At 37.8% G+C, this 13,809-nt stretch overlaps 1 protein-coding gene across 3 annotated transcripts in view; it reads left to right on the forward strand.

The window, feature by feature from the left end:
• Nucleotides 1–2,261, forward strand: part of ATP6V1H (ATPase, H+ transporting, lysosomal 50/57kDa, V1 subunit H) — a 93,352-nt gene extending 91,091 nt beyond the window's left edge. For all 3 annotated transcript variants that reach the window (XM_004679879.2, XM_012723070.1, XM_004679880.2), the window contains one exon: nucleotides 1,899–2,261. In XM_004679879.2, the coding sequence (XP_004679936.1) occupies nucleotides 1,899–1,959 (61 nt within the window). In that variant the 3' untranslated portion in view covers nucleotides 1,960–2,261. The remainder of the gene's footprint in view (nucleotides 1–1,898) is intronic.
• The last annotated feature ends 11,548 nt before the right edge of the window (nucleotides 2,262–13,809 follow it).

Below are 13,809 nucleotides of genomic sequence, written 5' to 3' on the forward strand. Positions count from 1 at the left end.
GGCTAGGGGACTTAGGATAGCTAACTCCTTTTGGGAACATTTATCTTTTAGCAGATAAGGGGAATTCAGAGAAAGCTTTTTCTTGCATTTAGGAATTTTCAAGGGCTTACAGATCAAAGTAATATTTTGGAGTTGACATATTCTGTTGCCCTTCAGACTAAATAGTCTAACATTCACAACTGGAATATTTGAATGTCTTGGTGAAATGAAGCATATCTAGTCTCAGGCTTAATTCACTCATATGTATTCAAATATGCATATTATATGAATGATCTGGAGAACTTGTAGTAAATACTATACCACTCCGCCACTCCCTCCTCCACAGCAAACTTATGCTGCATAGTGTTAGTTGAATGTAAGATCTCCAGTTGTCTAAATTATGATGTCAGGTAGTAGTCATACAAGATTATACTCCTAAATAAGATAATTAGTAATCAGTGATAAGAAATTTCCTATAAAGACAAAAAACAAAAAAGCCATAAACCACATTCATACCATAGGAAGTATCAGCCTCATATTGTTTTCAATTATAATTCACCTTCATTTCTGGGATGTCCTTGACCCCTCCACTAGTTGACACAACCCTCTTTCCAATTCTGAATGCTGCTTTCTTTTCTCAGTCTTGTTTTATGTCTTTGATAGCTTTGGACCAAGGCTTCGGGTTGTGATAGCCGAGGAAAGAGCAGGAAGTAAAACGCTAGGTCACTACACCCTTATTCTGTACTTTCGAGGGGTAAGACCAGAGGGTCATATTTGCCAGTAGGCACTGTGTGTAGCCGAAGGGTGTGCTCTGGAGGGACTCAGATCAGGAAAGGTTTAATGGCTAGTTGGTGAGGGAGGGAAGGATGATGGTCCCTGTGTGATCCTTCCAGGCATCTTCACACTCTATCTTGTAACCCTCACATTAACACCGGGAAGGGGTGAGGGGTTTCCTTCCTATATACCACCTCTGGGGGCCAACCAGCTGTGAAATGTGGAACTGGAATGCACAACCAGGTTTCTAATGCTTTTATTTTATAGGAGGGAACCTTTTAAACAATCTTTGAAGAATATCTTCTTATCCTAATTACGTAGTTCAAAGACAGCTCCTTGAGGTAAATAGGAAAAAGATAGTTTTCTGTCCTGGAATTAACAATTTTGCATACATGTAATTAGAACTAAGTATAAACATATTATGGATGCACAGTCAGTTTATTTTCTGAAGGTGAATATGATTTAAAGAGCTTGACAATTGCTGCTCTATATCACAGTTGCCTCAATCCAGAAAATGAGACTACTTCTCAGTTCTTGTGGTTATTCTGTTGTTTCTGTATAAAAGTCTTTATTAAGGTTTTAAACTGTGTCAGTGCAAAGTAAATGTGCAGCTCATAGCTCTATAAAGTAGTGATTGTTTTTTAAAATTTTAATTTTTTTAGTTGAGGTAGTGGTGGCTTACATTATTGTCGATATTTTGTAAGTATCATGATCCTGACACCATAGTCTGTGATCTGTTTTCATCTGCTAAGGGGTAGATATCTTGTATTTTCCAGCATCAGGACATTTACTTTCATGTGTTAGTCCACATACTTGGATTCATACTTAAATTGATTTGTGAGCTTTTTAGACTGGAGATTAAGGGTAAGCAAGACTTACCTAACGAGTAAGTAAACTTTTCCTGAGAAGTAATTACATTGCTGTATAATCATATGCAGAACTGCTTGCTTCTGGGTGTAATGACTTGATCATGTATGGTAAGTAGAGTGTTTTAAATTAATATAGTACAGGTATCTTGACATTTGGTATCTAGAGACTGAAGTAAATACACTTCAGTCTGACAGTGTATGTTATACTTTGATTTCAAAAAGAGGTATTTGTTATTTTAATTCTGACTTGCTTGTTATTTTATTTTACATTTTTAGGGAATATCTTGGTAAACAGCTCCAATCTGAGCAACCCCAGACTGCTGCCGCCCGAAGCTGAGCTGTGTCCCCCAGCTCAGGAATCTCCCACCTTTCCACTGTACCTCCGATGGAACACCTGGAGTGTGAATCTCAGTAGTTAGGGTCATGAACAAATTATTTTTTATTTTGCTTACTTATATGCATATGTTGTGTAGCTTTTCCCAGTGCTTATTTCTGATAAAAGTGTTTGCCTGATAAGTTGTATAAAAGTAATTGCTTTCTGTGTCTAAGGAAAATATAACTGTTACATACACTGCTTACAAATCTGTATTTATTATTCTTTCAAAATCAATATAGTTATTAAAGGATTCACATTCCAAATGTGTTTCTCTTTTTGCTCATTCCTTACTTGCATTTTCACAAACTCACCTATTGTTCCAACCAAATTAGGAGAACTGTGGCAGAATAGTGAATCCCAAGTAAATACTTGAAATTCGGTATAAATCTATATTATATATCCCTCTACCCACACATACACATTGTAGCAATCTTCTGCTAATAAGAAGAAAACTTTTAACATTTTTAGCTTCATTTGTAACTTCGCGCCCAAGAGATTTATCTTCCTATTCTTTTATTTTGGATCTTAGCAGCTCAAGTTTTGTTGTCTTTCAGTATTTCTTAGTTTAAATATTGCCAATAGATATTTTATTTCTCTACTCTCCTCCGACCTTTTTATTGAGGAATCGCAAACTTTAAATAGGGTGTATGTGATTTCTTCCAAATTAAAGCCTTTTCTTATTTAGCTTCACCTGGTAATCTTTCTGAATCTCATTTTTTAATCCTTTCATTTTATTTTTGCTTTTATTTTCTAACATTTATCTAAATGTCAAATGGGTAAGGCTAATAAAGGACTTTTTCTTTATAGAATGACGATCATAGTATCCATCTCCTACTTAATGATCAAACATGTTTCATTTTTTTTTAAAGATTTATTTATTTATTCATACAGAACTGGGGTACAGGCCAGAGGCTCAGGGGTGGTGAGAGGCTTCACCATAGACAGAGTGGGGAGCAGAACAGGCAGATCGACGAAGTACACTGCTGAGGGGAACAGCGGGCGGGTCAGGAGAGGTCTGCCGCGCCATGTGGTCACCTCCGGGGCAGGCGGGAATCGAACTCATGCAGAAGCGGCTTTAGATTCTCATTGCTGTGCTTTAACCTGCTGCGCCACCAGGGAGGGCCAAACATGTTTCATTTTTAACACAGATCTTGGAAGAAAAGATAATTAAGATGATGGCTGTTTTTCTTGGTCAGTGAGTTTACATGATACAATGATTTTTCTTAAAGATTTGACTTCATGTTTGCTAAGAAAATATTGATATCGAGTCAATTTTTTTGTAGACAGAAAGTTTAAAATCTTTAAAAATTGCTTAGTCCTAGGGTTTTTGCTTTTTAAAACATGGAAAAATTCTAGACGAAATTTTCCTCAGTGGTAATTAGATTACGCATTAGCAAAGGGTCACTTGTCATGTTATTGTATTAACATAATGGTGTATACAGTTAATAGATCTTTAAGTCTAGAAGTTCTGGTAACCCGAGTCCCTGTGGTCTTCTGAATCTGCTAAGAACATATTCTCTGAGATCACAGGTACCAGTTAGGTATCAGTGACATCATTCTGGTGGACATCATTAGAACTTTGGTTCCAAGAAGTGCTTTTGTATGGGAGAGACCACCTTCCCATAACCTCCAGTTTTCATTATTATCCCATGAATAAACTCAGTTTACAGAGCTACTCTTAACAGTTACAAAAAAAATCACTTTGAATTTTCCCTTTCTGTTTTTGATTAACATTTAATAACTGAACCCTCCTAAAAATTCAGTCCTACCTATATGTTCTAGTCTACCACATCTCTTAACAGTTGACTTACAAACCTAACAAAATCAAGCAGTTAGTGCTTATAAATGTCAAACATGCATTTAGTAGAACAAATTATTGTACATTTAAAGCATATTTTAAAAGCCTAAACAAAGGACAATGATTACAAAATGTGTTACTATAACTGTGTAAACCTAGTTTACACAAAATATTATGGAATTGAATAATTATTTTCTCTGTTCTTACACATTCATCCTTAAAAATCCTTTTGTTTCTCATTGTGCATCTGTCTGTTCTCAGCTAGTAAAAAGTAATTTCACCAAAAGCTGAAATACTTTAGAGAAATGGTATAGAATTTAGATATGTTTTATTGGATTTTTTATTTAAGGCATAATAGGTTCAACAAAGTTTGACTGGAAATCCAGCTACATAAACTAATTTCTAAAATATTCATTAATCCAGGTATATGAAAAAATGCTCAACATCACTTATCAGGGAAATGCAAATGAAAACCACAATATGACATCACCTCACACTGGTGAGAATGACTCATATTAAAAAGACTGGAAGCAGCAAATGCTGGTGAAGATGTGGAGAAAAAGGAATCCTCTTCCACAGCTGGTGGGTATGTACCCTGGTGCAACCATTATGGAAAATTGTGTGGAGGACTCTCCAGCTACTAAAAATGGAGTTCCCATATGACACAGCAATTCTACTGTTAGGAATATACCCAAAGGGCACAAGAACACTAAGGAAACCTACACTGCTATGTTTACTGCAGCACTATTTACAATAGCTAAGATGTGCAAACAGCCTCAATGAGCCAAAACAGATGACTGGATCAAAAGAGATGATACATATACACAATGGAATACCATTCAGCAATCAAAAAATATAAACTCATGCCATTTGAAACAACATGGATGGAACTGGAAGGACTTACGTGCAGTGAAATATGTCAGAAGGAAAAAGAAAAATGTTGGATGGTTTACCTTAGAGGAGGAATATAGGGGAACCAAACGAGGGGTCAAAAAAAAAAAAAAAAACTAGCAGGCAACTATAAATCTGAGACATTCAGCAGCAGAGGAATCGAGAGAGATCAAAATGGGTGGGAAGAATACAGGAGTCTATGGTGATAGTTTCATGGGTGACTTGATGGTGGGAATTTTATGGGGACTACACCTGCAAGGAGAATTTAAATAGTGCACAAAATGAACAATGATGTAGCACAGACATATTTTATAAATAAAATATTCATTAATCTCTTTAGAAGAATAACTTGATTAGGTATACATAGTAATTAAAAAAAAAAAAGCCCCAGAACTTCCAACTTTTAATCTTGAGAAGACATTCACAGTAAAGAGAGAATGAAACCATATCTTGCTTTTTTTATACTTTCCCATCATCTTACTGATGATCATGTTCTAAAAGATGTATGAAATTGATATTCTCATTGGCAGGTGAAGTTTATCTCCACAAATTGTATCTGATCAGGTACAAATAGTTTTATAGAACAAATACAATTTAAAAAACCTTCCATTTTATTTATCTACATCAGAGTAGTTTTTATTTTCACATAATTAAAATTTAAGTAATTTGGTAGCCTCTACCTGGCAAATCTTGGAAAACATGTATGTTAATTTTTGATGCTTGGTGGTTATTTAATAACTGTTTAAGAAGTTTTCAGTTTTTAATGTTTGGAAAATGAGAATATTAGTGACTAAATTTTTCGTTTGAAGTTAGTAGGTGTTAATGTTACTTTCTATATCTGAACCCTGTGATAAAATTATGCATTACTTTGAATTTTTTTTTTCCTGTACAAAATGTTCTGTTCTAGCTAAGAGATGGGGCTCTTCTGACTTTCTCAAGTTTTGTGGAGAAATCACCTGGAAAGAAAAGTGAGCTGTGAATGTTATATATATATTTTTTTAACATTTATGCAAATCTGACATTGAGTTCACATTTTCTTTTAGTTCTTAAAACAGGAAGAATGGATTATTTTCCAAAATTAAAGTGGAAGAACACTTATTGAAGGGATATTAGTTCTAGATGCTTTCTTCAGTATCGATCTATGCTTTGATTTCCCCCACCCTCAAAGAAAGAAAAGGGAATTTAGTGGTAAAATTAAGGTATATTAAAAGATTTTTGAATAATGTAACAGGTAAAAAATAAAATATATGTAACAGTAACAAAGGCTATAGGAGAAGAAAAAGGAATCATTTTCTAATATGATTCTAATTTATAACATTTTCTGAAATTTCTTACACTGTACATGAAGTGGTATAACATTAATATAAGGGTAGATTATGATAAATTAGGTAGGCATATTTACTTTCCTAGAACAAGAACTAGTGAAGGTAAAATGGAATGCTAAGAATACTTGATTAACCCAAAAGAGGACAAAAGACAAGGAAAAATAAAAGTATATACATATAATTAGCAAGAACTAGATTTAACCCAATAATAATAATTACATTTTTAGAAGGGGCCTGGAATTCCCTCTATTAGGCTCCTCGAATTTTTTTTTCTCTCACACAGGAGAGAATGCACCAGACATTCACTTTTTTCTTCCATCAAATGGATGACAATGAACTATACAGAACTTGCCTTAGTACAAAAAAAAAGATCTTCTTATTTATGCATACAGATCTGGGGTACAGGCCAGAGGCGGGGGTAGTGGTGAGAGGAGTCACCAGAGTCAGAATGAGGAACAAAACAGGCAGATTGACAGACATACACTGTTGAGGAGAGCAGCAGGCAGAACAGAAGAGGTCTGCTGCACCATGTGGGTGACCTCTTTGGCTAGGGATAGAACTTGTGCTGCAGTGCCTAAGGATAGCCTCATAGTGCTGTGCTTTAACATGTTGCGCCACCAGGGAGGGTCCCAAGCATTCATATTTTTAACACAAATGACAAAAGCCCAGTTACCAACGTTTTAAGCCTAAAGTCAACATTATATTTTTAAACAATTGTCAAAAAATGCTTAGTTGCCAGTATTCATGCACAACTAGAAAACATCCTTAATTTATATTAAATCAGAAATGTATTGCCATGAATGTGGTAATATATTTACTAAATACTGGAAAAAAATTACTTTTGTGGAAGATTCATCCTGGCAATGTTCACAGCAGCCTGACACCACTTGGCTCACATTTCAAACAATGAAAATTCAGGTCTGTGCCAGTGTTAGAGTATGAAGAAGTCATGGTCACTTTGGATTACGTCGATAAAAATGCAAAGTTCATGCAGCAATCTACAAAAATGTTCAAGACGAAAAAATATGGTCTTGTAATGGAATAAACATTCAGGGAAACCAGGGCCGACTCATGCACTGTGTCCTCATTCGCATGCTTAAAAGGACACTGGGCATGAGCCAAAAGAAGATGCACAGGGAAAATCGATAAAAATGGTGTTTAGTTACAGAGGGATTAAGTAAAAGAACGGCTAAGAAAGAGAGTATTTCCAGCCTGGCATCTCACCAGAGATTCTGTTCCAGCCCAGGTGAACTAAGCCAAAGTCTCCAGTGGCAAACTGGCAGCTTCTGCACAGACAACCTAAAACATATCAAATGGGTCTTCAAAATTGAACACATCTTCTGGGTGCTAGTCTGTAAGTCAAACTCAAGTGGATTGTCAAGATACGTTCCACCTCTACCATTTAATCCTATCTTGCTATTTTTTGTCACCGATATTCCATTTTTAGCATATTTTTATCATAGATGTCCAGTGTTTTAGCATCTGATAACACCCCCTAAGCCTCAGCAAGTTGTTAAATTTTCTCTCTGCTGAGACTAAAGTGTCTCAAAATTTTTATCTGCGTGCCATTTTTTAAAAAAATTATTTATGCATACAGAACTGGGATACAAGCCAGAGGTACAGGGGCAGAGAGAAGATTCATCAGAGACAGAGTGGGGAGCAGAACAGGCAGGTCCATGAAATACACTGCTGAGGGGAGCAGCGGTGAGTCAGGAGATTACATCATTGCCACACCATGTGGGTCACCTCAGGGCCCAGGGATTAAACTCTCAGTGAAGTGGCTGCTGCCAGCTTGCAGTGCTGCATCCTAACCCGTTGCACCACCAAGGAGGGCCCTGGGGGCCATTTTAATAGTCTTGGTCGAGACATTAAAACCTCATACTCCACCATGTTTTCATGAGTTGTTGGAATAAAGAGGTCAGAGCCAGTGGCAGGATACATTTGGCTCCAATTCTCTGTGCTACTGACAGGAGCAGGGGCTACTTTTCCTGTCTTCCTTTATATATACCAGAATTTTAACTCTTTAGTGCCACCCCTCTGGGAAATCCATTGCTTCCAGTTCCCAAAACTTAAGGAGTGGGAGTATTCTCAAATGCTGAGGTTCGATTTGATCATTGCTCCTCTTCTGCCTCACAAAGGCTGCTAAAAAAAGTGGAAAAGTAGAAATCTAAAATCAGCACTTATTCATCGACTCTCCAGATTTCAAACTTTCCTGGATGTCATTCGCCATCACCTCCTTTGTTCCTTGTTCTTGTGGGGTTATTCCTTTTGATTTTTTTCTTTCTTATCCTGTGTAACCTTTGCAGTGGGGTTGGGAGGAGGCAGAGATAAATGTGTGCGTTTTAGTTCACCTAAAACCTCAAAGGTGTGTTTTTAAGCCAAGCTCGTTTTTTAAGTTCCTGTATTAGGAAAAAAAAAAAAAAAAAACAGGTTAAATTTGGGAGTAAGGAGGCAGATGTGCCAGAGAAATAGATTCAGAGTCGGAAGGATTTTAGAGGCTGTCTATTCTAACTGCTTTACATTTGGAGTTTTAAGAATTGAAATTAGTATGTGTAAAGGGTAAAAATCAGATCAAATTATACATGTGATTGTTAGATAGCATTATAAGCAAATGGATATCTTGTCTTGATTTATAGCAATGACTTGCAACCTATTTTATTGTAAATAGCTCCAGTTACAATGAGTTTTGCATTGAGCCAGTATTAGTTTCCAATAATTGTCAATATTTGGGCCAAATTCTACTTGGAATACCACTAAATAGTCTATCATCTTTTGAGAGGTTTATTTTTAAAAGAACTTTTTTTATTTGTGTCACTCAAAATGCTTCTATATGAAGGCTAAATATTTTAGATCACGTTTTGACAGAAAAGTGAAAGCAGGTGTATGTCCTGTGATGTGTTAATCAGCTGGTATGGCCATGATCTACTCCCTGAGCAGCCTGGGCATTTGTTGGAAATGTCTGGAGAAATTATTCCAAAACTGAAGTGTTAATTTGAGTGGATGTCACCAATGACTTTATAATAGGACATTTTCATGCATGGAACAAGGCCCACTGAGGGCTTGTTGTCTAAAGAGAACATCTGCACCTTAAAGTCTACCTAAACACGCCTTCTTGACTGGGACTCTGCAGGGGTGCAGCTTTGGTGGTGTTGCGACCTACTGGCCACACACAGGTCAGGAACTCAAGAGATGGAAATACATGGACTTGATGGCCTATTCCAGGTAAGGGACCCAAGTTATTGCTTTTGAGACCTTGACATCTAAAATTTAGGGGAAAATAATTGGCAGTGAGGTGCTATAAATGGGAGAAATACCCAGAGACATAAAGAGACATAAAGAGGCAGTGAAAACACTAATCAGACATCCATGAGGTAAAGATGATAACAGAGAGTCTGGGTGAGCTGGGGTGACAGCTAAGTGGGAAAAGCAAAGAGGTCAAGGAGTTGGACTTGCATCTCTGAAGGCCAGTGTAGCTCCCTGAGTCTCTGGGAATACTCTGGGATGCCTTTCCCAATGTTGCTTCTCTGGAGGCTGTCTCCTGTTTGTCCAGTTTTCAGGATATCCTCCCCTGTCCTCATTGATCCTGAGCATTCCTCTGAAAGGCATCTGGAACACACAACAAGACACATAATAAGTACACAAGAAGTTGCTGAAAGATAGGACACATTTGTCTGGGGGGAAATAATTCTGAACTGCAAAGGAAAGAGGGTAGTTTTGAAGGAGAAAGAACTTTGCAGGATCACAGTAGAAAGTTCTATACCATCACTTGACATCAAGGGAAGTTTATTCACTTACCAATTCATCTTCTGCTTACATGCTCATCTGTTTACTCACTACCATCTGCATCACCTTATGGAAGTTCCAGTTATTTCTAGTGAGATCTCAGTCCTTTGGAAACCTCAGTGGCTGTGAAGATAAAAATGTGTTGGTGTTTGTTTTCCTCAGGCTCATGAGAAGGTGGTATTTCTGCCTTATTTCTTGAACACACAGCTTTCACCCAGTGAATACTGTCCTACCTGTCCTCATTGAACACACTGTTACATTGACCTCTAGCCTTCTCTCTCTCTTTCACTTGACTCAGGAAAGGGGCCTTAGCCTCTAAGTTGGTCCTACACATTCCTGTCACCCTACCCAGAGGTGACTTGGGTGCTTATACTGAAAGAAATCCACTCTGATTGTGGGAGAGTTAATCAATGGTCCTTTTCCAGCTTGAGGAATCATCCATAAACAACCTTAGAGCACTGGTATGGTTAAAACATGAGCTGCAGAAGAGCAGTATTCCATTACTCCTTGGGAAGTTAAGTTTTTGTGAGACTGGAGAGAAATCAGTGAGGAACTGAGGATGCTATAATACGGAAATGGAGGTGGGGGAAACAGTCTTAGGGAGTGGAGCTTCGACTGGTTTTAGAGGGTGAAGCAATACCACAGGCTTTCTAACCTAAGAGCCTCCCATTCTAACCTAAGAGCCTCCCATTCTAACCCAAGGCTCTCAACAATTACTGAGGTCTTCCTCTTCCCTACTCTTCTCCTACTAGAGGAACAACAGCCCAAAACTAGAGCCGCAGTGCCACCTACTGGGAAAAAAACGGCAATTCACACGTTAAAGAACACTGGAAAGGAGGGATAGAACAGTTGAATAAGAAAGACAAAGCAGCAAGTGAGAAGTATTATGACAATGGATTGGAGGAATAGACAAAGAGTGAGAAGAACAATCTTGATGCAAACTGATAAAGTTCTAGACTCCATAAGCACAGCAAGGCAGGTCCAGGATAGCAGAAAAGATAGCCAGGAGCAAAAGGAATTCTTTATTGAGGAAAATGAACCTATTAAAAATCAAAATAAATGAACAAAAATCACCCAAGCAGAATGATAAATGTGAGGAATAATATGAAAGAATGGAATACAGACATAGAAAGTACAGTTAGTTTAATCTTGCAAAATAACACACTTTGGAAATAGAAGACAAAAATATGCAACTAACTAAGAGAAAAGTAAGAAATAATATTTAAGGAATATGAAGAAATGCCATGCAAAATATCAAACGCATGAGAAGAGGAAACAATGTAATTTATATCCTGGAAGGTGAAGACACAGAGAAGGGAACAGAAACCTTATTGAAAAAAAAAAAAATAGCTGAAGTCTTCCCAAGCCAAGGAAAGAACTATGTGTAGATGTCTAGGAAGCACACAGAGTACTCACATTTCTAAATGTAAAGTTACTACACCTTGAGGCATCATTGTTAAATATCAAGAGCCAAATATAAACAAAAAATTTAAAGTTTGCAAAGGATAAAAAAGCAGGTAACACACAAAAGAACTTTAATCAGGCTTTCGTCAGACCTCTCAGTGGAAACTCAGAAGGCTAGAAGAGAGCAGAATGACATATTCACAATTCTGTAAAGTAAAAACTGGCAGCCAACGATACTATATGCTACCAAAAGATCATTCAAGTATGATGGAAAAATATTTTCCCAGACAAAGGTTAATGGAGTTTACTGCCTCCAGATCTACCCAACAATTTGTTTCAGAAAAAATTCTGAACTAACCAACAATTTGTTTCAGAACAAATTCTGAAAGACAAGTTTGATAACTTAAAATTATCAAAATTATCAAGTGGCATAAATGGTTAAAGCACAACACTATGAAGCTATTGCAGCCACTGCAGCACGTGTTCCATCCCTGGCCAGGGAGGTGACCCACGTGGCACAGCAGACCTCTTCTGACCCGCCTGCTGCTCCCCTCAGCCGTGTACTTTGTCAGTCTGTCTTTTCTGTCTCTGGTAAATTCTCTCACTGCCCTTGCTCCTCTGACCTGTACCCCAGTTTTTTATGCATAAGTAAACAAATCTTAAAAAAAAACAAATCAGTAATCAAAAATCTGTTGTGCCTATGGAAAGAGGTATTTTAAAAATAATTCCATTTACAATTGTATACCAAAAGGAAGAAAATATCAAGGGAGATGAAGCACCTATAAACTGAAAACTACAAGATTGCTAAAGTAAATAAAAGAAACAAGGAAATGGAAAGATACCCTGTGCTGATGGCTTGGGAAAAGAAACACTGTTAAAATTTTTACAGGAATTGGGTCTGGTTATTCTGCACTTTAAGATAAAATTTGAGAGAAGAGAATTGGTGGAAAGAAATCTGGTGCTAGCAACCTGTAAATCATTATTGCAAAGGCAAAGGAAGCTGATTTACTCTCATCTCTCAAGGTGTAGGTTAAGAGTGGTGAGTATCCAGACCCAAGTTCTGCTAACAAACTGGTAACAAACATGGGCTTATGCACACTAAGCCATGCAGTTCTCTTGTTTTACAACTGATGGAACAGTTGACTGTGGCAGTGTTTGGGGGAAAGGATGTCCTGAAGGAACTCTGCAGTCTTGTGGACTCCACCCCCTACTCCAGTAAACTACAACTCCCAGCAATACTATGGAGAGAACTGCGAGGACCCAAGGGCGGAGATGAGCAGGCATCCTGGGACTTTTGGGGAGATATATATATATATGGGAGCCAGGTAAGAGGCTCTCTGGACCTTGGGGCGCTCTCTAGACTGAGTGGCTGGTGGCTTGTCGTTTGGCTCTTGATGAGCTTTCAGTGTGTTGTTAGAGTTCCAAGTCAGCAGAGCTGGTAGGATATTCTAGTTAACTTGTATCTCTCTCTCTCTCTCTTTCTCTCTTTCCCTGGGTTGTACCTTTTCCTTTCCCCTTTGTAAATAAACCCATTATTGATCCTTTTTGTGTTGGCTGCAGTATAATTGAATTTTAAGGGCGCAGGTGAGGACCAACAGTTAGGCAACCAGGTTTACATTGGGTTGCCCTGTAACAGTTGCACACCAGGTTTAATCAATTTGTGCCTTGGGAGTTGCTTGTGAGGGCCAGCGTCTCCTAGCAAACTAACCCCACAACTGGCAATTTTGCAGTTCTTGAGAAAGCATTCTTCTTCTTCTTTTTAAAAATAATATAATAGTTTATTTTTACATCATTTTGTGCCTTTTTTCCATCTCAGTTGTAATCCTCATGGGCTTCCCATCACCAAATCACCTGTGTGCCATCACCATAGTCCAGTGCATTTCCCACCCCCCACTGTTTTTGATCCCATTCCCCACTCCACCCCCATTAAATGTATAGTTGTTCATTATTATTATTATTTTCTCCCCTGGCCCTTTATACTCCTGCTACTAGTGAAACCATTCAGTATTTTTCCTTTTCTTTCTGGCTTATTTCACTAAGCATGATCCCTTCCAGATCCATCCATGTTGCTGCAAAAGACTTGTGTTAATGCTTTTTGGTTGTTGAGTAATATTCCATTGTGTATATGTGCCACATCTTTCTAATCCAGTCACCTACTTTTGGGCATTTGGGTTGTTTCCATGTCTTTCCAATTGTAAATAAAACAGCAATAAACAAGGGGTCTCAGGTGTCTTTTTGAATCAGTGTTTTTGTGTCTTTTGGGTAGATACGTAGGAGTGGGATTGCTGGGTTATATAGAGGCTCCATTTTTAGCAGTTTGAGAAACCTCCGAAGAGTTTTTCATAGTGATTGTTTGCATTCCCACCAGCAGTTCAGTTTTCCTCTACATCCTCACCAACATTTGTTGTTGCTATTTGTTTTAAAATGTGCCATTCTCACTTGTGTGGTTTAAACTTTCATTTCTGCCACATCCCCTCCCGCGGCGCCTAAGTGAGAAATCCTTAGAGCTTGGCATGGTCAAGGTACCGGGCACACGGGAGGAATACGTGGCCCTCCAAGAATAAAAGAATGGCTGATTCTCGAATGGTCACTGTAACTTTTTGATTTGTT

Source organism: Condylura cristata, unplaced genomic scaffold (assembly GCF_000260355.1).
Source record: "Condylura cristata isolate star-nosed mole 26May11 unplaced genomic scaffold, ConCri1.0 scaffold00009, whole genome shotgun sequence".
Classification (NCBI taxonomy): domain Eukaryota; kingdom Metazoa; phylum Chordata; class Mammalia; order Eulipotyphla; family Talpidae; genus Condylura; species Condylura cristata.